Genomic DNA, 23,944 nt, shown 5'->3' with positions numbered 1-23,944 from the left:
TGCATAGAATTCTAAAAAGCCGTAATTCCAGTCTTTAACATGATGTAAGTCCACTGTGTCAGAATTCAGTCATATTTAAGCACACTGAAACAATAATTCTGTTGGTAGGGGTTTTCTTACTATAACCAAATCTTTGATAGAGGTAAAAATAACTTCAGGAACAATTTCCTTCAAAGTAAGCAGAACTCCTGTTCCTTTTGATACAACTTAATAATAGTGAAGTACACATAGAGGTGGTTTTAAATTTGAGCTGTAGAAAATCACTTTCTTGACAGGTGGTTGATACAAAACCAGCTTTATTCCTTTTATTGACAGATGACTCAACCAGATGTTCTCTTACTTGTGCAAGAAAGTCTCCAGAACAGTGGTAAGAAAAAATTGCTGCCTTCTCAATTTCATTAAACTATTCCTGTTTAGTAGTGTTGAATTTCACCTTGCTGAACAGGTATATCACATGCTATTTGTTTTTTAGAAAGATATGAGACTGAATAATACTGCAGAAAAGAATACATTATGAAAACTACTTTTGGTTTGACATTCAGTATTACAAGGGCTGAAGTCCTCTTATTTTTGATGATGTGAGACATTTCTAGGGAGGCTTTCTTCTACATTATGAGTGAAGATGTCATTGCACATGAGGTAGACTCTGCTGCCCACGTGCTCTATTAGCCATGCCTAGTACAGAAAGCAGCCAAAGTTCTTTAACATACGTAACAGAAACCCAGTAATGTACTTTCACATTGTGGTCTCTTTTCCTGTAATTACCTGCACGTGTCTGTCAGTGCACATGATGGCCTTGATGACATACGGGCACATGGTGTTTTTTCAGATAGCTTTGCACATTAATACAAGGAAGTAAAGTTTAAGATCCTTTAAGAAACTGCACTAACTCAAACCAATTCAAGCATATCCAGACAAGAAAAAAAATGAAATATTGGGCAGGGGGAAAGAAAACTCTATTCTTTTTAAATGCAGATTGCAAAAAGTAGCTTCACTGTTTTCTTGCCTTGCTTTAGGCCCACAGCTGGGGAACCACACCATATGATTCAAAATATATCTCTTTACTGATCCAGATTTTTGCAGTGGCATCCCCATCATCATTGTATGTGCATTTTATTATCTGGACCATTAAGGTCTTTGACAATGGAGTTATTTTAAAATTTCATTAGAGGAAGACCCAGATCTCATAAGAAATTAGGATCACCGTTGTATCACAAAAGCAACTAATATTTGCATTAACATGTTGTGCAGAGTCTTCTTTCTGAGTGAGAAGATACAAGAATAGAGTATTAAGTGTTTGACGTACCTCAGTTGCAAAAGCAAGATAATTTTCAGTGAAATTAGGTGTCCAGTTGGCTAGGTAATACCACAAAAATATTGTCATTTCAGAATTTTTGAGTAAAGTATCTAAAATTGTTTGACAGTTTCCTCCCCTCCTGGCCCAGTGAAACCGTAGTTTATCAAAAAATAAGTCTAGTTTGGATCAAATCAGCATCACTAAGAGAAGGGACTAGGGGGGCTGACAGCTGAATGATATAAAGAATAAGGAAAACAAGAGAAAAAGCATAGCAAAAGGATATCATGTAGGAAAGCCCATTCTATATTTACATAAAAGATTGTCAGATAACCAGGGGAAAAAGTTACTTTCCATATAGAAGTGATGTAACACTAGGGTTTTTTTCATTTTTCACACTAATATTATTCCATAGTTGTTGCAGGTCTCTCTGCATGCCTCAATTACTGAAGCCACCGCTTAACCAAAATATACCTCCTTAATTTTACCTACTGTATATATATATGAATTTTGAAAAGTATTTTCCTAACAGTCTTTCACATATAGACCATATTCTTCTTATCCCATGTACTTTATTTTTCTCAACATTAGTCATTATATTAGAAGCTGAAATTCTGCCTGTACTCCTCTAGTTGCATCCAGTTCAACGTATTTTTTATCACATCATATTTAATGTGGCTTCTTCTTTTTCTTTTTCCCATTTAGAATCTTTTACGGAAGTTGATGCAGATTTCCATGCTAGAGTACCAGTGGTGGTGTGCAGAGAAAAGCAAAGGTCTCGGTTGTCACTTTGTGTGTTCTAATAGTATATAGGAATGTAAATTATATTACCACCTGATAAATGACGTTTCTGTACTAAATTATTACAGTTCCATGGATCTTGAAACACAAACTAACACTCATGGGCAAGTCATTCCTAGCCTAGAATAAGAGGGTAAGGGTTGTTCTGTCCTCAGCTGTGTATTTCCCAACCCCTTCAACCATTATGGCTTCCAGCATGTACCCTTACCCTTCCATTTGGGATTATTGCTTAAGCAGAAACTTTCCTTTCTTATAGGTAGAGTAGATACCATATTAAATTATAGATTTCTGTAAGGATAGGAACAGTTTGCTTAGCTTCGCTTGTATTTTGAGAAAAGTGAAAAATATTTTATTTTGCCCATTTGATGAATGTCAATTAAGATTCATGAAACATTCTATAAACAGCTACTAATAAAAATATTACCAGTTATTTGGTGCTACCTTGATTTTTCAGTGTTTAAAAATATTTTATGTTGTGTGAAAACAGCATAGAAACTGTTTGATGGTGGGAGTGGTGTGGGAAGACATTTTTGTTTCATGAAGGAAATGAATACTGTAACTTTTTCAATTCAGTAAATTAATATTAGAAAAATACATAAATTTGAATTGTATCTTAAAACACTTGTACAGAAAATTATAATAATATATTCTCAACCTAATTATAAATCTAATTAGTATTGCATGCTGCTTTTCATGCAGAGATGCTGTCTTTGAGAGGCTGTCAAGTCTTTCCCTACAGCCTTCTGCTACACTGTTCTGTGAGGTGTTTTCTGACCTATGGGTGTTACAAAACCTTAAAGATCTTTCATTTCTTTTTGGATTTTAGTGGCCTTATTTGTAAAGTGAGTGCAGGGAATGAGAATGCTTGTCTGACAACAAACCATTTGGCTACACTTGGAAAGCTGGAACCTACTATCGTACCTTTAGTGATTGCCTTCAGGTACTGGGCAAAGGTGAGAGTCATTTGTACTCCCTTATCTGTGAATAAATATTGAATTAACTTTGATATTGTGCCTGTAGTTATGGTTTAGAAAATGATTGTTGAAACAGCCCTTGGAAAACAGTTAAAATAAGGACATAAGTTTTTATAAATCAATAATAGTATAATTTATAAAATCTACATTTTTGTGTGATAATGTTCCAGTAAATTTCAAAAATGGAATTTTAAGCTTCATTCAGTGGAATGCACACTGTAAGTATCCTGCTCCATTACCAGACTTGTCAGAGGAATGTATATGAGATGGAATTGCTAGTTTCTCATAATCTTAATCCATCATGAAAAAAAAGAAAAACTGTTTGTCTCTATTGTGGATGAAAACAACTTTGAGAATTAACATAACTTTTGAAATTTATGTGTCTGCAATTAAAATATCAAAAATTGAAATACTACTGTATCTATGCAGAAGGAGCTATCATTTTTTGCAAATGTGGTCTATGTTGTCTGTTTTGCCAGTCTGTGTCCTATGGCTCTTACACCGAAAATGTTATGGTAGCATGGTGTACCATAACTGCAGTAAATATGCAGGCCTTGAGAAAAAATTGCATTGGTAAGAGCTCAAAGATATCTGAGTTTCTGTAGTATTCAATTTGACTTCTGAACAGTAATTAAAACAATATTTTTCATAGTATCACTTGAAGCTTTAATGTCTGTACAATTTGTTTTTACAGTTATGCTGTATTGATCATCCTGAAGAGGGAGGCTTGTCACCTTATGTGTTCGCTTTAATGGTTATTTTCTTTCTACAACAGAGGAAAGAGCCCTTTCTGCCAGTCTATTTGGGATCATGGGTATGTGTATAGATACACTGAATAGTATAAATGGGAGGATCAGTTCCCTGTGGTGGTATATTATCTGTCAGTTTTATGCTCCTCTGAGCAAGCCATAAGCAAGCCATTTCTGCAGGTTTTCAGAGTGTGAATTCATCCTCTTTCAATGACTACACTTAACTTTATTATGCCTGACTGTAAGTTTGCATTTCACAATCCTAGTCACTGGATTAAGTGCTCTGTTGCCCCTTCTGTGAATAAGGGGAGGTGGGCAGTGAAGAAGGGGAGGTGGGCATTGAATAATGCATTTTACAACAATTTACTTCCTTGTTTTTTTCAGCCTTTCCTCCAGACTGTTGAGAACTCAATCCACATAGCTACATCCCAAAACAACACCTTGGAATTTGCCATCTAATTCTCCAAAAATTAGACCATGGTTGGGGAACACACTGGTGCACTGATACCATCAGAAGGGATCACATTAGGAGTTTACAGCATGTATTTCTTTGGTTTAGAAACCAAAATGCATCTTGATGTCAGGAGTTGTATTATAATGAATAATAATGAATCCAATTCTGGATTATGGATTGACATCCGTAATACAACTCCAATAATTCAATTCTAATAATTGAATTCCAATTCAATTATATTCATTGCACCCATTTTTATACTTACAGTCTCTTGTTATGTTCAGCACACATGTTCCATTTCCTGTAACTAATTACAAGAACCTTTCAGTTGGCAATTATATCTACTACATTCCTGACTCATTCAAAAGCACGTGCACTTTCTGAACTGGATGAGAAACATGTCCTGTTGTATATGGCCATATAATTATACATAAAGATACATATTTATGCTTGTCTAATGTGCGAAGAAATGGTTACATGACACAGAATTTTCTGGCCAATCAGTTCCAGTGTTTGGTCACCCACACAGTACATGGACACAAGTTCTTCCTCATACTCAGGTGGAACATCTTGCATCAGTTTCTGCCCCTGCCTCTTGTCCTCCTCAGCGCCACCTGGAACCATCTTCTTGACACCCTTCCTTCCCTCAGACATTGATGAGGTTCTCTCTCAGTTACCTCTTCTCAAGGCTGAACAAACCCAGTTTCCTCAGCCTTTCCTAAGTGAGGGGCTCCAGTCGTTTAATTATCTTTGTAGCCCTTTGTTGGACCCACTCCAGGAGCTCCATGTCTCTCTTGTCCTGAGGAGCCCAGAACTGGACACAGATGTGCCTCACCAGGGCTGAGTAGAGGGGCAGGATCACCCCCCTCACCCTGCTGGCACTGCTCTTCCCAATGCACCCCAGGACACCATTGCCCTTCCTGGCCACCAGGACACACTGCTGGCTCACGGACAGCTTGCTGTCTACCTGGACCTTCAGGTCCTTCTCCACGGAGCTGCTTTCCAGTAATTCAGCTCCCAGCCTGTGCTGGTTCCTGGGGTTATTCCTCCCAAGGTGCAGGACCCTGCTTTTGCTTTGGTTGGATTTCAGACAGTTCTTTGCCCATCTCTCCACCCTGTCAAGGCTGCACTCTGGGGTATTGGCCGCTGCTCCCAGCTTTGTGTGATCATGACCTGCTGAGGAGGCCTCTGTCTCTTTGTTTCAGTCACTGCTGAACAAATTAAACAACACTGAGCCCAGTGTTGACCTTTGTAGGACGCCCCTAATGACAAGCCCATGTTTAGACCCCATGCCACTGATTACTACCCTCTGGGATCTGCCATTCATCCAATTTTCAGTCCGCCTCACTGTCTGTATTTCCTGAGTTGTGGACACCAGCACACTCTTCCAAGCATACTGAGCTCTTCGGAGGTTTTTGTAGAGAAGTATTAGGACAAGAGAGGAAAAGGTTGGGGCATATTCTAGATGTGGAGCAGCTGTTTTTAAACTTTGGTCTACGGCAGTGTGGGGACTAAAATTTAAAGTTCACATGATGTTTAGCTCTGTGTTTCTTTTTTTGTTTCCTCTAGATTGGAGGATTCTCATTAAACAAATTAACTAATTTTCATCTGAGAGAAGTCAAGAATGATGCTGTGGTTTGGGAGCATAACCCCACTGATGAATCTGATTTGCCACAAGAAACTTCCCCTAGAAAGGGCAAGGTCTGAACTTCTAAATTTGTTTCTGTAGTAGTCTAGCAGACACCGCTGTTCTCAGAAAAGAACAACCCTCTATTTCAGTTTTGTGCTTATGTTTCAAAACCATGAGCTGAATTAAGAGATTGAGTATCTGCTTGCTTCAAGGTCTGTTGTGCTGAGCTCTTGGTGCTAAGGAGCTGGCAGGAAAATAGATATAATTTCAAACTCTTTGATAAGACCTTGAATTTTAATCTATTTGGGAGAATCTAGTTTACAGAGTTGGAGCAGTTTTATCTTGGAATTAGATTAAGCATATGAAAAATATTTTGTCTTTGCTTTGAACTGTTCTTACAAATTATTCCTCTTATAATAACTTTGTAAGAAACAGTATCACAATGTGATTGCATGTTGTGAGAGTTAAAAATTCAGCCTAGACTTGGCTGAAAAATAGGCTGTATAATCCATTCTGTCCTGTGACATGAGATATGCTTCTTTCTTTGAAATCTATGAATTATGGCATAAACACTTAAAGATGCAATTTTTATTAATCGCTGATGCTACTCTTTACCATTGCTGCACTCTTCCATTTTGAAGCTTTATACTGTGTCTTCCAATTCTTTAATTGCAGTTTTTATTGCAATTGCAGGAGTCAAGAACCAATGATAAATTCTGCCACAGTAGATTGCAGATGACATAAAGGAAGCGTAGCAGTGAAACAGTTAAACACCTGTGTACTAAATATTATTTAAAGTTTTCTTCTGTAATTAACAGGTTCCCTTAGTGTTTGATGTAGGTCAGCAGTGTTCAGCATCTATTGGTCAGCTGTGGCTTGAACTGCTTCGTTTCTATGCTTTGGAGTTCAATATGGCTGATTTGGTTATTAGCATTCGACTCAAGGAACCAGTGTCTCGTGAATTAAAGGACTGGCCTAAAAAGCGCATTGCTGTGGAAGGTATGTAAATATCTCTCAACAAACTTCAAAGAACTGTAACTTTAATTTTTATAAGGTGCTGACTTGGCTGTTAATGTTGAGTGTTACAACTTAGAAATTTTTAATATTGGACTGGTTAGAATATTTTTTTTAAAACATCTATTTGATATTTCTATTGAGTATTATTTTAAACATTATCAGAAATAATTAAGTGAACTAAAAGATTGTTTTCAGCACAATTTGTAGATCTTGTGTCTCTACACAATGTTTAAGAGTTACTAGCAATTCAGTCTGTGTAAGGATGTAAGTGTATTCTTCTTTTAAGAAATTAACTCTTTCACTGGTGGCTTGCTTCTTCTTTTTACTAGACCCATATTCAGTCAAAAGGAATGTGGCAAGAACTTTGAACAGCCAACTAGTGTATGCGTATGTTCTTCACTGTCTGAGAGCAACTTACAAGTATTTTGCCTTGCCTCACAAAAAAAGTGCAAAATGGAGCAAAATACCCTCTTCAAATGCAGATGAAGAGAAATCTCAAATGCTGGACTATGGAAAAGATGCTATAAAGCATGAAGATTCTGACTTGCAAAACTTGGTTGGTAGAACAAACACAACCACAATAGAAGATAGCATAACAGAGGATACACCTATTTCCAGGGAACATAAAATTGGTCCTTCAAAACTGTGTGATGGCTCAGAAAGTTTCACAGAAGAAGAATTGGCTGATGATATAAGTAATCTGGGAATTACCCATGAAGACTCAGACTGCATAATTGAGGAAGTTATTTCTGGAGATAATGAGGATTTTAAACCTAGTTGTGAAGAGACAGAGAGTGAAAATGAAGATGAAGAAGAGGAGGAAGAGGAAGAACATGAACAACAAAAAAGACAATGGCGTACTATTTTGGCTGCTGAGCAGAGAATTGATGAAGACAGTGACAGTGGAGAACTCCCTGTTATGTTGAATGAGCATGAAGTAGATACATGTAGGATTTCAGACTTAGAAGGTTTTCAACACACTGCACTTACAGAGAGTGATGAATTTGGCTTGGAGTGCAGTGGTATAACAGATGATAAGATCGACATTGATGAGTATAGTAGCACTGAAGGTACTGATGAGTTGGATGAATCCCCACAAAAATTCCTATGTTCAGCACAGAGTCAGATATCCCAAATTATTAACTCAGATGATGAAGAGGAAGAAGAGGAAGCACAAACTCTTCTAAACCAGAGAGAATGCAGTGTTACCATTATAGCTGGAGCTGAACTAGATAACACATATACTGGAGATGATGATGCAGTGTCAGAAGATGATTTTTCCATCCCCAGTAAATATGAAAAAAAACAATTCAAAGAAAGTGTAGGTGGACCTCTGAGGAACAATTTGAGTCAAGAATATCATACTGAGAAGGGAAGCCATTCTGAAGAGACCACAGCAGTAGAGCAGTGCTTAGAATCTGAACTTTTTTACGAATTCAGTAAACAAGCATTTACAAAGGGCAAGGTAAGCAAGCTGTATCAGAGCATAAACATATTGCTTGTGTTCTGTTAGAAGATATATGAAAGTGTTGCTCCAATTTATTAAAGTACCATAGTTTTTAAAACTAATCTTTCTTCTTGTTCATGCAGTCTCCTACAGTAGTATGTAGCTTGTGCAAACGGGAAGGTCATTTAAAGAATGATTGTCCAGAGGACTTCAAGAAAATTGAGCTTGACCCACTGCCACCACTGCCACCCAAGTTTTCAGTTATTCTAGATGAAGTTTGTGTCCAGTGTTACTGTAAGTTTTTTCCTTTGAATATTGTGCCATAGAAAAAGAATCTGAAAAAAAAAACGTAATGCCCACAGACTAGTAGTGTTATAAGCTGACAGTTTATTTTCTACATTGCCTCCAACTCTTAGATACAATTCTACAATTTGGCTTAATGGTAATGGCTCTTAAAGAGCTGCTGAGTAGTTTTTATCTAGAGAACTAGAAAGTGTTTAGATTTTTCTTCCAACTGGTTGGTAGATTACTCATACAGGAAAATACATTTTCTGAGAATTTGATTTTGGGTGGAGTTTTTGACTGATGCTTTTGTATTTGTCTGATTTGAATTATGTTGACTGTTCCTTAACTTGTAGTTTTCATAAAAAAACACTTCAGTATTCTAGAAAAAATTGTGAAAAAATACAGTTTTGTAACATTTCTCCACTTTTGTTCTTTTCAGAGTGACCCAACTTTCCTCCTTTCTCTCTCGCCATTTCTGACCAGACAAAATGCATTATTTGTCTAATTAATGTTTTTCTTTGAGCAGGTATTTCTCTTCTACTTCATCCTTGCTTTCTTTCCTTCACATGTGAATTTTCTCTTTCCCTTCCCCTGCCCCACTGTAAACCCCTCTCTATTTTCACTTGAATCTTTGCTGTTCGTGAAAAGTAGTTGCCTAAATTGTTGTCTTTTTTTTGTTCTTCTTTTTTTAAAGATGATTTTGCTCCAAATATAGTAGAAGATCATGCTCGAGAGCATATAAGACAAAGCTTGGAAATGTTCATTAGACAGGATTTCCCAGGTAATTAGGCCATTTTATCTTTGTATTTATATTTTTGATTGTTCATACTTGAGTGTTTTCCAAGAAAACATAATTTCAATACAACAAACATTTTAGTTTTGAATATTTAACCCATATTGTTGCTTAGCATTGGAATGCTTCATTACATTAATTTTTGTTCTAAGTCTTTTCAGGCTTTTTTAAATTTGAATTTTTTCCATTTATTCATATATAGCACACATTACTAGGAAGAAACAACAGCAAGTTAAGGAAGAAACAATCAAAGCAGAAATGGAATAGTTTTACATTTGTTATTTTAACTATTAATAAAACTTATTTTTGTAACTGCTCTTACAAATAACAAGGTTATTTTAGTACTTCCTACTGAAACTTACTGGCCTTGGAATATTTTAAAATATAGCCACAAGATCTGGCCTGTTCACAGAACCGAGGCATTTGATTTGTTATTCCTTTGTTTTTTTCTGGAGTTCTTACCTGTAACACCTGAACTTCAGTTCATGGTCTTTTAAAATAAAAAAAAATTTTTTTTTGGCTGGAGCCAGGTATATCCCATTCCCTGAGAATCTCTGTACAAAACATTTTTCAGTCAGATGTCAGAACCTACATGCTGATGATTTAATTACTGGAAAGCCTAACTTGTTTCTGGATTTGTCAGACTGCTTATTTGAATCAATAATAGTAGATATTCTTTTCTCATAAGCAATGTTAATCAGAAAGTTTTCATGTACTACAGAAATACAATGTTTTCTTGCCTGTATTAGAATACATGCAGTGGTTTGCAGCTACATACAATTTGAGATTCTGTGTTATATATAATTTGATAATTTTTGTTGATATATGGCTGTAATACAACCCATGCCTTACAGGAACCAAGCTGGATTTGTTTGGCTCCTCAAAAAATGGCTTTGGCTTCAAACAAAGTGATCTTGATATCTGTATGACAATAGATGGTCTGGAAACTGCTGAGGTAGGTTCAGATTTTGGTTTGTGGTTAAATAAATGCAGAATTTTCTTATATTGTGTATTTAGCATAACCAATTCATTATTTTATAGAAGGTTTTAATATTAGAAGGAAATACTGAGGTACCACTGAGGCAGATTATTTTGGGGGTGTTTACTGTTGCCCTAGGGAGGAGTATAAGAATGAAGTAGCTAGTTTTCTCCCACATTCTGCATTTCTAGCTTTATTTGTGCAGATAAGTAACATTCTTGATTGCATGAACTACTGGAATGCAAAACAATGGAAGAGCATATCAGTCTCCTATCATGCCGAATATCAGCTTTTGAAAAGTTTCCATTATTACATTATCAGCTGTTGATTTTACATATGCCATTTTGAAACGATTTCTTGTATTCGCATAATTCTGTATAACATGAAACATTTGATTATACAGCTTTAAGCTTAAGGGCACATAATAAAAGGTTGCCTGAAATACTTGCAGCAGATACAGCTTTCAGCTTTTTTTCTTAATGTCTTAGGGACTCGATTGCATCAGAATCATTGAAGATTTAGCAAAAGTTCTCAAGAAGCAGTCAGGTAATTTTCTGGAAAATTAAAATAAGTTATTATGGTTTCGTTACTTCATTTGCTGTAGTGGCAGGATTCTGGGGCACTGTGGGTGAAAATCATTAAGATACAAATAACATAAAAGAGTTAGTTAGTAAGAGTGAGGTTGAATATTGTGAACATTTGGATTTACTTTTGTTTGTGTATATAGGTATTCAAGGTTATTTTGTTATTGGACCACATCTGATCTGGACAGATAGTATGTTTATAACTTACACGCATAAAAATAATGATTTAAGACTTGAGGCTTCAGTTTAATAATTATGTACTTGTCTGTGAAGTTGATAGTAAAAGATATTCTGATACAAGTCTGCAGTGTGAATCTTGTTTTTTTCTACAAGAAATCATGAATTTTATAGTGCTTGTTTTGGTGTATCTCCAATGAGTTGAAATGAACTGTCATTTATGTCTTAAGCTTATTTTTCTATAAACAAATTCTACACTCTTATTTAGACTGCTATTTATTTTTTGAGGGGGCTAAACATAAATTTATACAAACTATGTTTATCAGATTGATGATATTTGATAAATTTCTGAAATCAGTGTTAAAATGTAACTGAAATACAAATTTGGTGTCAACTAAGATTTTCTTTTGTAGCCTTTTGGCTACAGTTGGAAGTTAAGTGATACTGTGTAAGACTGTATTGTAGCCATTCAGTAATAAAACATTTCATCCTAGGTTTAAGAAATGTCTTGCCTATAACAACTGCTAAAGTCCCAATTGTCAAATTTTTCCATGTCAGAAGTGGTCTTGAAGTAGACATCAGTTTATATAATACTCTGGTAAGGTTACCTCCTTTTTTATTTTATGTTGTGTAACAAAAAACTGAGAATCTGTTTCTTGAGACTGAAGTGATTATTTGATTGAGTTTCAAAAAGCAGCTGTTTCCAATTACCTGTTGCAGTTTGATGTTTCAAAGAAACATTTTTGGTTTTGTTTGTTTGACTATGAGTGAGTCAGCTGCACAGTTGTCATTTCAGAGTTGTCCTTCCTGAGAAAATCTATTAGTAATAGTAAGAAACAGTGGTTTAAGTATTTTAAGTCTTTCTCAAATGAGAGTCAAAATAAACTAACTTAAGATTTTTTAGACTCTTCTTAGCATCATAGCTCTTGCTTAGCCTTGAGAACTGAAAGAGTAATTTGAACCCAGCTTGCCTGAACTGTAACATATTAGAAAGTTAAAAAAAAAAAAAAACAAAACCAAACCACAAACAAAACCAATCCATGTGTTCTTGGCCAAACTTTTTAAAAACAGATTTAGTTTATTTCAATGTCTCTAATTTTCAAAACCCTGTTCCTTGAAACAGCAAAGGAAAGTTAAGCCGTAGAGACAAATTTTAGCCTTTCTGACAGTTTTTTTATGAGCTCAGAGGGAGTCTTGAGGAGGACAACCACTAAGTGTGAAAGTGTTCTCCTTGAAGTTATGCTTTCATATGTGTCTGTTGGTAGCTCTCACACATCTGGACTGAAATCTCTGGGTTCAAGTAGTTACCTTCTACCAAATATTTTGAAACTGTAGTAGGAGATTAATGCTTCTTGTTTTGAAGTCTTATTCTGTGAATGCTACTTTGTACCACTTCCGTACAGATCAAGGAAGTTGATAGGCTTTTAAAAGACCGGGTGATAACCTCATTGTTGAGTGCTTCCTTTCTCAATATATATTCCTACACAGGGCTTCACATATGTATTAGTTGATGATGCACCTTAGAGTTTTTCTTTTTCATGTTTTCAGCTTATTTTCTTCATAACTTCAGAGCTTCTTTATTTTCTACATGACTTGCTTATTTTTGTAGGCCTTGCATAACACCAGACTTCTGTCATCATACGCAGCTATTGATCCTAGAGTAAAATACCTGTGTTACACAATGAAAGTCTTTACAAAGGTAAGTATGTTTCAGGCATTCTGGAAGCAGTAGTTCCTTCAGCAAGGGATGATCACTATGAAAGATACAAATCACGATTCTTTTTCTAGATATGTGACATTGGAGATGCATCTCGAGGTAGCCTGTCATCTTACGCATATACTCTTATGGTGCTTTATTTCCTTCAACAGAGAAATCCACCAGTCATCCCTGTTCTTCAAGAGGTACAGTATATTGTAAAGAAATTAGTAACTGGACATGGTATTGATCAGAAGAATGTCAGTGCTGAATGTGAAAGGCTCTTCTAATGAGTTTTAATACTACTCTTTCAGATCTACAAAGAACCAAAAAAGCCTGAAATTTTGGTTGATGGCTGGAATGTATATTTCTTTGATAAGCTAGAGGAGTTGGTGAGTAAATCAGGCCAATTGGAAATGTTGTCTGTAGCTTGGCAAATGAATAGAAATTCCTTTTAAAGACAGTCTTCCCTAATATAGAGTTTGAATATTGTGGTTTAACCCCAGCTGGCAATTAAGCACCACACAGCCACTCTCCCATTCCCCCAGACCCCTCCCTGGTGGGAAAGCTAATTAAAAGAGAAAAAAAGTAAAATTTGTGGGTTGAAATAAAGACACGTTATTAATTGAAACAAAATAAAATAATAGTCCTCATACTCTTAATTGTTAAAATGATGTTAATAATAACAGTAGTAGTAGTAATAATGGTAGTAATTAAAAGAGAGGGAGTGGACTAAAACCCAAGAGAAATCAGAGATCCCCAACACAAGTGCTCAGCAGCTGCTGACTGATGCCCAGCCCATCCCTCAGCAGCAGTAAGTACCTCCTGGCTACTCCCCCTGAGTTCCTGTACATGGCATGGAACATCCCTTTGGCCACTTTGGGTCAGCTGCCCTGGTGGTGCTTCCTCCTGGCTTCTTGTGCTCCTGCTGGCTGGCAGAGCATGGGAAACAGGAAAGTCCATGACATTAGGGTAGGTACTACTGAGCTGCAAATAAATATTAGTGTGTTATCAGTGTTATCAGCATTATTCTTATGCTAAATACACAACACAGACTATACCAGCTACTGAGAAAAAAATCAATTCTATCCAGAACAAATGCAGGAATGGAAGTGGAGTAGCTCCTGTTTTGAAAATCCTATTCCTGTGTCGTAAAGCTTTAGGAGTATGGTCGGTCGTAATTCATCTCTGAAAAAAAAACCTCCAAAATCTGAAAAAATAGATCACAAAATTATTTTAAGCTCTTAAGGATCATTAATTGTTCTTTGTTTCTTTGGATGAAGATAACTGCTACCACCTGTATATCTGGTCATATCTGGTTAATTCCCTTGAATAATTTTGTTTTATACAGACTCATAAAGTGAATTGATAAATTCTTTTCTTAAGAGGCAAAGCCTAGCACCAAAAGTTCTGTTAATTGTCCACTTTGGTTACTAATAGACTAAAAAATATTCTGTTTAAAATCAATATTGGATTATGAATAAAAGTCATGAAAAGAAGTATTCTAGTGTAACTCCATTGTGTTTCTGTATAAAATAAATGTTGAAAATTCATAATGAAAATCATGAAAATGCTTAATGTAAGTACTGAATGTAACAATATTTTTGTCATTTTTAGTCAGTTGTTTGGCCAGACTATGGGAAAAACACTGAATCTGCTGGGCAACTGTGGCTGGGACTTCTCCGATTCTACACAGAAGAATTTGATTTCAAAGAGCATGTCATCTGCATCAGGAGAAAAAATCTGCTTACAACTTTCAAGAAGCAGTGGACCTCCAAATATATTGTAATTGAAGGTAAAACCATATAAAATACAGGAATATACAGAACTTCTTTAACGTGAAAATTCTGCTTTTTTCACAAGGCTTATTTATTTTTCTATTATTAGATTATAAATTTTTTAATGCCCATGTTTTGAAAGCATCTCAGAATTGCCACTGAGTTTCAGTAGTGCTAAGCATTATTCTTAAGGGGTTTTTGGCTACTGAAAAGAAGTTGCAAACAAGCTTCACAGTTTTCATTATTAAGTAAATGGCAGAAAAATAGATTCAACAAAATCCTTTGGCCAAGAAACTAGGTGTAATTCAATTGAGATGTTCTCAAAAATACTAGGTTTAGCTGAGCCCATATTAAATGATTCAACTCTGTATGATTACTGTTTATTATCGCTGCTTATTATCACTATGCTCTCTGACAGAGAAAATGCAGTTAGATATTTTAGAAATAATCTGTAACCTGTTTTCTGGCCCATTTCATTTTCATGCAAAGATTTCTACTCTTTTGTCTGCACATTGAGGAATGCCTATCATGTTATTTTCTACAGATCCCTTTGATTTGAACCACAATCTTGGAGCTGGATTGTCAAGAAAAAGTATGTCCTCTGTTAACAATTTCAATTACAAAGTGAAGATCTTGTCTTCAATATTATTTTACATTCTAGTTTGATATTTAAATGATTATTTTGGTTTGGGTTTTTTTTCTTCCACAGTGACAAATTTTATAATGAAGGCTTTTATCAATGGCAGAAGGGTATTTGGTACCCCTATAAAAATATTTCCTAAAGAATACCCATCAAAAATGGTGAGTTACTTCTAAGAGGAGTATGTGTGAGCTCTTTGGCATATAACTTAGCGTTTGCAGGACTATGGCTACATCACTGTAAACTCTTTCTCTTAAATTTCCACACTACTCTAAATATCATGGGAGTTACCACTGAGTACTGTTTTGATGTTACTTGCATGTAAAATATTTTGGTATGCAGAATACTAGTCAAGTCAGAGTTTCATTGTACAGATTTACGTATTTTAATCCAAATGAAAACCACCTTAGCATTTCTTAAAACTGCGGTTTTATAATAGTGTGCAGACCTGGTGGTGAGTAGGCTGCCTGTCAAAGAGATCAGTGGCCAGTTAATTCATTAGATCTTTCAGGGTTCAACTACAGACCCCAAGAGTATTCCTTTCTTTAACTCTTACTGCTGTTTTAACACTTTTGTATCCGTCTTGGTTTCCTGGTGTTTGGATTTTCATTTTAAATATATGATTTCTTCTACAGGAGTACTTTTTTGATCCTGAGGTTCTAACAGAAGGAGAATTGGCACCAAATGATAGATGCTGCAGAACTTGTGGTAAAATTGGCCATTTCATGAAAGATTGTCCCCTGAGACGACAGTGAGTATAGCATTGGCATCTGTGTGTAACTTTTTTCCTTAGGTTTGTTTAGGAAAGATTAGGATAGTAATGCTAAACAAAACGTGTACCTGTTGCAGATTATTTCATAACCTGAATATCTCAGTATCTCTTTTGGCAGTAGTGGATAGTGTTGCTGCAGAACTGTTAAAGTATCAATACCGACTCTCCATTTTGTTATATAGGAAAGGAGCAGTCACAGAGAATCTAAATATTCTGTAGAGCTGAGTAACTGTCTGCTGTAAAAAGTACACATGGATATATTCTGTATTTTTATTTATTTAATAGCTTCTACTACCTGAATTTTGCTGCTCCTAGCAAGGCATGAGTTTGTCAAATTCACAGAATCATGCAATTCCTATCAAAAGCAAGGCAAGAATGTCACAGCATTACTTTTCATAAGCACACGTGTATAAGAACAATGTCCTGTTTTGCATCCAAGAGAATACTTCCTGTCCCTGAGTAGCCAAGTCCAATATTCAACTTCTGGCAACAGATGAATGGCTACGTTGCTTTTGCAGTTCTTCCTCTTATGAAATGCCTAAACCTAAAACTCATCCTTTAATTTTTTAGTTTATTTTATTTATTTATTTTATTTTATTTTAGTTACTAGAAAGCTCTTTAAATACTTCATGTCTAAAAAACAGTGAAATCTTAAAAACCTTTATGCTCACTTTTAAGGTGGATGGAAAAATCTAACCATTGTTTAGAATCTATTTATGTTAAATGCTGTCATTAGAAATCATTTACACTTTCCTGTAACTAAGTTTAAAAAAAAAGCTACTAACATCATGTTGGTTGAAGCGGCTGTTCCACCACACATTAGAGACTTGTGAATTACTTGTGAAAAACTGCTGTTTTGGATCTATGGATTTTTAATCTTGCATTCTGAAGTGAAACACCAGTTCATTGCACATACTCAGCTACATTCTATACAACATTTGAGGAAAAGTAAATGGGATTGTGCATCTAAGAACAGAAATGCCCTGTGAGCTAAAACCACTGATACATTTGAATCCTCAGTTCAGCCATTTATTGCAAAAGGGAGTGCTGTCTATGAAAGGAAAACTAGTTGTTTTCTGTAGTCTCTTCTGATGCATTCCCTCAGCATCTGGAGTTGCTGTATAAGAGATGTTAGAGCACATACCTGCCCTGCTCTGCTAATGCTCAATTGTGGATTGGACTTGTTTATGATTTTGTCCTTTTAGTTTTGGTTGGGTTTTTTTTCCTGAGCCTGATTGTCTTGGTGTCCTTAGCAGTCTTCTATGGCAACTAGTTCTCTAAGTGCTCTGACTGATCTGTAAAACAGTGCTTTTCTGTATCTGTTTAAAGCTAATCTTAATAATCCAAGAACTTGCTGAGTGTGCATTTAAATCCATTTGCCTGTGTCCCTAACAAAGATGTTAAATAATATTGGTCACAATACAGACCCCTGAAGAGCACCAGTCATCACTAGTGTTGACACAGACATCAAGAGATTGACCACAATGCTTGAAGTGAAACTGTCCAGCCAATTACATATCCACTGAGTCGTCCACCTATCAAATCCATCTTTCCATTTTATAGACAAGGATTTTGTGTAAGACAGTGTCAAATGCTTTGCAGAAGTCCAGGTACATGTTATCAGTCACTTTCTTTACCCACCATGTCTGTAACCCTTATTTATAGAAAGCCACCAGATTTGTGAAGGCATAATTTGCTCTTAGCAAAAGCATGTTGGCTGTCACCAATTGTGTCTCTGTTTTCCCCGTGCCCTAGCATAGTTTACAGGAGGATCTGCTCCATGATCCTACCAGGCAGAGGTGAGAATGACCAACCTATAGCTCCCCAGGCCTTCCTTTTATGCCTTTTTTTAAGAAAAAAGATGCGCACCTTGAAGCTCGTGCCATTCTTTTGCCTTTTGTTCAGTTTTGTGAAGTATTTGCCAAGTTTCTGGCCATTAGCAATACATCCAGCTTGCCAAAGGAGCCTGGTATCACCCTGAGATTTGGAGATTTCACTCCTGTCTCCTTTTCTAGTCATGTATGACCTTGTTAGATGAAACAAGTCTGATAGCGGTAGTGTTTCCTCACTACTAGACCTTCAGGTCACATAGAATCTTAGAAGCTTCTCTCAACTGAAGAGACATTTAGAGTAAGTATGCAGTTTCAGAAGGAAAGAACTGAGTTCTGGTTGAGTCATACAAATAGAAAAAACCCAGAACTGTAGCCCTATGTTTTTGTACTTCTTTAGCATTTTGCTTGGTGTTTCTTCTCTTCCATTGTATGCAACTGGAGCAGACAGATTTTCAGTTGTTTTTATATTTTTTGAGTTACCATTATTAGTATTTAGAACTGTATTATCATCTAATTGTAAATTTAAATTATTAAATACATGTAACATCATGAGTGATGAAGAGCAGCACTGTTTGGTGGAAGAGTCAAAGTATGGCAATTCACTTTATTGGTCCCACTGAAGAATTATTTTGTCTAAGGACAGCACATGCGTTTTCTGTTTGTTTTTTTTAATTGAGTCTGTGTGTGAATGTAAGAAATCTGAATTTTGCAGAATTTTCTGCTCCTGCAGACTAAGACGGCGTCGTGATTATGAAGGTACGCAAAGATATGGAGAAATCAAGGAGAAAGAAAGCAAAGAGGACAAAGAAATGCAGAATAAACCAACAGAAAAGGAGAACTTAATCAAGGAGGGAAAGTTGCACCTATGTACACCTCAGAAGAGAAAACGAGCAAGGGTAATAGTGGAAACTGGGAGAGAGAAGACTCCCAGGCAATCAGCAGAGAAATGGAAGCGCCCAGAAGACAGAGACATAAGAGAAAAACGTTGTTTTATCTGTGGAAGAGAGGGTCATATTAAAAAGGAATGCCCACAGTATAAAGGAGTTGCAGGTATGAAACTGATAAAGCTGAGTAGTTTAAATAGCACTTAAGGGGTTTTTTTGTATTTTTAACATGGTTGACTAACTGGTAAGGTTTTTGCATCATGTAAATGGGGGGGTTTTTTTAATGTAGTCACATTTAACTATTTTTCCTTCATCCTCACCTTCCTTTCAGAAATGTGCTGTATCCTGGGAGATTTGGCGTGGTCTCTCTTAGCAGATAAGATAGTTGTAATAAAAAGGGTATGACTATCAAATATATTGAAATTGCTTTCATTGTTATCACAATATATGAGTATGCCAACATTTCAAATTACTGGAAGCTTCTCTTCCAGTTCACCGTAATTGCAACAGAAGCTAGTGTTACAGCTCTTCACATTACCTAAACCAGAATGATTCTATACAACCCTGAAGTCAATATGAAAAGTGTACAGATTTGCTCAGATTGAGTTTTGCGAATAAAATAAAATAATGTTTTTGATTCAGCAGTTGAAGGGATACAGAAATTCGTCTTATAGATCCTGACTGACAGACCTGAATGAAACACTGCTAAGCAAAAGTATATAATCATCTAAGTCATCTTTCAAATATGATTGATCACTCATCATTTGTGTTGTGAAGGAATACCTTTCTAAGATAAAACTGAGACTTAAGACAGTAGATGGTATTTGTATTAGCTTCTAAAGAAGCAGAGTATCACTGTTTCCCTGTAGGTAAACCTGGGTGCACTTAAGTTCAGGCTGGAAAAAAATTGTTTTATAAATTAGTCATAACTTGACCTCTTAAAGGAACAGATTGGAGTCTTTTATATAAACATATTTTTCAAACCAGCTTTTCTCTACTTCCAGAAATATCTTGTCTGCCTTAGATCAGGAAACTCTTCATAGTCAGATGCATTTAGTGGAAAAGAGCATAGGATTGTGTTAAAATACTGGAAGAGGGAGGAAAATGGTCCAAGTATATTTAAAATTGTCAATATATTAAGAAGTATGCTTACTTTGATAGACTACTAGAAGTACTGGAGGGACAGAAGAGCTGATTAAAAATTGAAACCATGCTTCATTCAGCTTCTGACCTTTTGAAGGTTTATGTCAAGTCTAAATTTAACTTTTGAGTTTGTTCATCTTTGACCTTGTCTCACTAAACTTCTCTTTCAGCCATTCTGTTTGCTGTGATACTGAGTCTCTTAAGGTGGAGGGGAATATGCCTGACTGTTTCATAGTCAATCATATTTAGCATTCATCACAGGAGAAATATTATTAGGCTGTACAGTATATATGTCTAAAATAGTACATTCTGCAATAGGTGTTTTTATCTATGATTTGTATTTTGGGAATCAATATGTTTCAATTTGAAAGAATTGCTGTAGGTTGGGCTTTGTCTTTTATTGCTTGCTTAGTGCTTCAAGAATTCTTCCTAGTTGAATAAAGTACTACAAACAAATGGATTCACTCTTTGCATTGCTGCATTTTGTGAGACTATGGACACTTCGCTTACCACCTTACCTTCACTCATTCTAAGTTCCCCATCTTCTGCTGATTCTGGAGGAGGATACGAAGATTAATTTATTGTAGGTTCCTAGCTTAAATGTATGTCTCCACATTATGTGAGTTTTCCATGTTATAAAGTTGAGGAAAATAACAATGTCCCACAGTCTACATTTTCTGATTCTAGATAGAAAATATTTTGGTGGTTTTCTGTTTTATGATAAGTGTAATGGAAACTAGTTTCCAATTAGCAACTCCTTCTTATGATTTTTTCAGATGGCTCAAAGTCAGAAGTGTTGTGCGGGTCCCCTTCTTTACCCACTGCTGTCAAACATGCTGGTAGATTAAATCAGGTAAACACCAAGTGCCACTTTGGTTTCATCTTTTACGTTTTATATGTTTTAAAGCCTATATAAAGTAATTAAGAGAAGCTTTACCTAAGCTTTCAAGGAGAAACTTCTATGTTGTGAAATCAAATACTTCAGTTTTGTTGGTTTATTGATACGTGTATGTTTTTATAGGGAGTGCTTATGCATGAAGAAAAAAAGAAACAAAAAGGAAAAGTATTTTTGAGTCCCCAGTCAGGTTTGTATATCTTCATTTCAATTCAGAACCTATGTGTAAAGGCCTGGCCAGCAGAGTATGGGAGGGGATTCTGCCGCTCTGCTCTGCTGAGAGCCCACCTGGAACCTGCATCCAGCTCTGGGGTCCTAGCACAGGAAGGATATGGACCTGTTGGAGCCAGTTCAGAAGAGAGTCACCAAGATGATTAGAGGGATGGAGCACTTCTATGGAGAGGCTGAGAGGGTTGAGGTTGTTCAGCCTAGAGAAAAGAAGGCTTCAAGGAAAGGCTATTGTGGCCTTTCAGTTATAAAAAGGGGCCTTTAAGAAAGGTGGGAAGAAACTTTTTAGCAGGGGATAGTAAGGGGTAATGTTTTAAAACAGAAAGAGGGTCAATTTACTTTAGACTAAAGAAAAAAGTTTTTTACAAGGATGGTGAAACACAGGAACAGATTGCTGAGAGAGGTGGTGAATGCTTCACCCCTGAAAACATCCAAGGTCAGGTTGCATGGGGCTCTGAGCAACTTGATGTAGTTGAAGACATCCCTGCCCACAGCGGGAGAGTTGGACTAAATGACCTTGAACCCAAATCGTTCTGTAATTGTATGATTCTTCATCAGTCGTCATAGAAACTCGAGCTAATTTGCTGAACACAGTGGCAGCTTGAACAGGCTGAAGCCACCTAATTTTTTAATCTGGAGAAGTGTACAAATTTTGAGTTTTGTATTTGAAGCAAAACTTGGGCATAACAATTCTGTGCCTTTATATCACTGACTCTGGTGGATTTATTTTGCAGCAGAGTATGGTGGAGTTGTATCAATCTCTCCTGTTTCAGCTTACATGGGGTAGATTCTCTGATGTTTCAGAGACAAAACTTGGAATGCTTTCCTGTGAGGATTTCTTGCAGTAATTGTCTAGAATTATACATGATAAACTAACTTAGAGATTATCAAACCACATCCTTGTTTGCTAAAATGCAAACAAGTAAAAAGTTACATTTAGAAGTAGCAGTGAGATTGTATTATAAAGGCCTTTATGTACTCTTTCTGAATCAGAAATCTTTTGCTTTAAATGCGTGATTAACAACTTCCTCACTGCAATTTCACATACTAATTAGCAAGTACAATGAAGATTTTAAGAACGGCTGCTTTTGTTTTAATTACAATTTCTACTACAACTCTGCAAACCTTCAGCACCATGTGTATGTATTATATACACTAATTTCTCTGCAGTTGGAGGGGGACCTAATTAGTTTTCTGAAGTTTGTGAAGACTTGACTGCAATTAAGTATCTCAAATTAAATTATCAATTTTGTTGGGAAGACACATTTTTTTGTCTTTGCTGGAAGGCGTTTTCAAATTTAGTTTGGGGATTTTGTAACCCAAAGTGGTTTGTCATTAGGTGTTTAGTTCAAGAAAATGCTAGTTATCAATTTTGTATCTGATTGTTTCCTACTGTCCTTTATCGGGTAATAATATTAAGTTGAACTGTGTTTCCTTTCATTGTAGTTTGACTTGACAGTAATTTTCTCCTGTCTTTTTGTTTCAGTTCATTTATGTCTTTCTGGGTTTTTTGGGGTTTTTTTGTTTGTTTTGTTTTTGTTTGGTTTTGTTTTTTAAAAACCAACAAATAATACCTTTAAAGCATTGTGCTTTTTTCCTCCCAATTTAGGCAGCCTTTCCAATAAATACATGACTCAGGGAAAAGCCTCACAGAAGAGGACCCAGCAAGAATCATGAGGGAATTAAGCACTGATAAATTGCAACACAGGCCCATCATTCACTTAAAAGAAATGTCTTTGGCTAAAGCCTCTGAATTCACAGGACAGCAGCATAGACAACCTTCAGCTTAAGTTCAATGAAATATGGGTGTTTTCTTTTAGATTGCTAGTACAAGCAACTGTGGATTTTAATACAGACCCCTACTCTTTATAATAGATTGTTTGAGCATTTTAATAGAAAGCCATGATGTTTTGTATTTGTTTACTAGGTAATGCATTTAGAAAAGGGCAAGTACTAAAAATGAACTATTTTCAGGGTTTTATTGTTCCACCTGACCATTTAAACTGCACTAAAACTATGTGCTAGCCAAATAAATTATATTTTCTTCAAAAATGAATCTTTTGAAGGAGCAAACGATATTTATTAATGTTGATTGTTTACTGAATCCTTGTGTAAGTGTTTGAGATGTTTGTAGACTGCTATATTCTTGTTTATTTCTCCAGAGAACTAAAAAGATAGACACTAGTCATCATATGTTAAACAATCTCTGGACAAGCAGTGCCACTGAGATTTTGTAAGGTTGTTTTCTGTTCTGTGATTTTATGGGAGTGTATTTGCTGCTGTGCTCGTGTTCAAGAAAGAAAGATTAGGTTACAGGTCAGTCCTGTTTTGTTGCTGCTAAGAATCTTTTTCAAGGCCTTGGGGATACAGACAAAAATGCTTTAAGAAATATAGGTATTATATTTGGCAACTGAGGAAAAATACGTGTCCATTTTCATAGAATATGAAGAGGATCCTTGTACCAGTCAAGAATTTACATTCATTAGTAGTACGAACTTGAGTTTTACTTGAAATCCTTCCATAGGTGGTAACGCACCATCTTACCTTGCTCAGAAGAGAAATAGTTATGTGTTAAAATTGAAACCACTGTTAATTTATGAATCTGAAATAAATTTAAAACTAAAGTGAATAAAGTGAAAATCAGACTTAAGTTTCTCTTTTTTTTCCACAGGTTGTAGTTTTCGATATTCCTGACATGTAGAAATGTAGAATTAATGTTATTTACTATAATTATCAGGATTTAGAACCATCATGTTCAATTTTTTTCCCTACCTATTTTTATGGAAGCTGAAAGCTAGAATTGCCAAAGGGCTCTTAGGGGACTACTATCCTAAGTCTTGTTCTGGTTTTCACCCATCTGAAGCCAGCTCTCCATGAACTTCAGATGTGTTG

General features: G+C 35.9%; 1 protein-coding gene across 4 annotated transcripts in view; it reads left to right on the top strand.

Annotated features, from left to right (window-relative positions):
• TUT7 (terminal uridylyl transferase 7) overlaps nucleotides 1-23,692 on the top strand; it is a 74,208-nt gene extending 50,516 nt beyond the window's left edge. For 3 of the 4 annotated variants that reach the window (XM_063181220.1, XM_063181219.1, XM_063181218.1), the window contains exons 7-29: nucleotides 316-367; nucleotides 2,000-2,069; nucleotides 2,922-3,048; nucleotides 3,764-3,883; nucleotides 5,842-5,973; nucleotides 6,721-6,901; nucleotides 7,249-8,384; nucleotides 8,510-8,660; nucleotides 9,346-9,432; nucleotides 10,299-10,399; nucleotides 10,912-10,969; nucleotides 11,679-11,782; nucleotides 12,794-12,883; nucleotides 12,973-13,086; nucleotides 13,195-13,272; nucleotides 14,498-14,675; nucleotides 15,203-15,250; nucleotides 15,368-15,459; nucleotides 15,934-16,049; nucleotides 18,615-18,952; nucleotides 20,706-20,782; nucleotides 20,951-21,014; nucleotides 22,662-23,692. In XM_063181220.1, the coding sequence (XP_063037290.1) occupies nucleotides 316-367; nucleotides 2,000-2,069; nucleotides 2,922-3,048; nucleotides 3,764-3,883; nucleotides 5,842-5,973; nucleotides 6,721-6,901; nucleotides 7,249-8,384; nucleotides 8,510-8,660; nucleotides 9,346-9,432; nucleotides 10,299-10,399; nucleotides 10,912-10,969; nucleotides 11,679-11,782; nucleotides 12,794-12,883; nucleotides 12,973-13,086; nucleotides 13,195-13,272; nucleotides 14,498-14,675; nucleotides 15,203-15,250; nucleotides 15,368-15,459; nucleotides 15,934-16,049; nucleotides 18,615-18,952; nucleotides 20,706-20,782; nucleotides 20,951-21,014; nucleotides 22,662-22,729 (3,582 nt within the window). In that variant the 3' untranslated portion in view covers nucleotides 22,730-23,692. The remainder of the gene's footprint in view (nucleotides 1-315; nucleotides 368-1,999; nucleotides 2,070-2,921; nucleotides 3,049-3,763; nucleotides 3,884-5,841; nucleotides 5,974-6,720; nucleotides 6,902-7,248; nucleotides 8,385-8,509; nucleotides 8,661-9,345; nucleotides 9,433-10,298; nucleotides 10,400-10,911; nucleotides 10,970-11,678; nucleotides 11,783-12,793; nucleotides 12,884-12,972; nucleotides 13,087-13,194; nucleotides 13,273-14,497; nucleotides 14,676-15,202; nucleotides 15,251-15,367; nucleotides 15,460-15,933; nucleotides 16,050-18,614; nucleotides 18,953-20,705; nucleotides 20,783-20,950; nucleotides 21,015-22,661) is intronic. The other variant, XM_063181221.1, reaches the window with a different exon arrangement.
• Nucleotides 23,693-23,944: the final 252 nt, after the last annotated feature.

The sequence above is a fragment of the Melospiza melodia genome, chromosome Z (genome assembly GCF_035770615.1).
Source record: "Melospiza melodia melodia isolate bMelMel2 chromosome Z, bMelMel2.pri, whole genome shotgun sequence".
Classification (NCBI taxonomy): Eukaryota; Metazoa; Chordata; class Aves; order Passeriformes; family Passerellidae; genus Melospiza; species Melospiza melodia.
The sequence above is the reverse complement of the archived record's forward strand: the minus strand, read 5'-3'. Positions and strand labels throughout refer to the sequence as shown.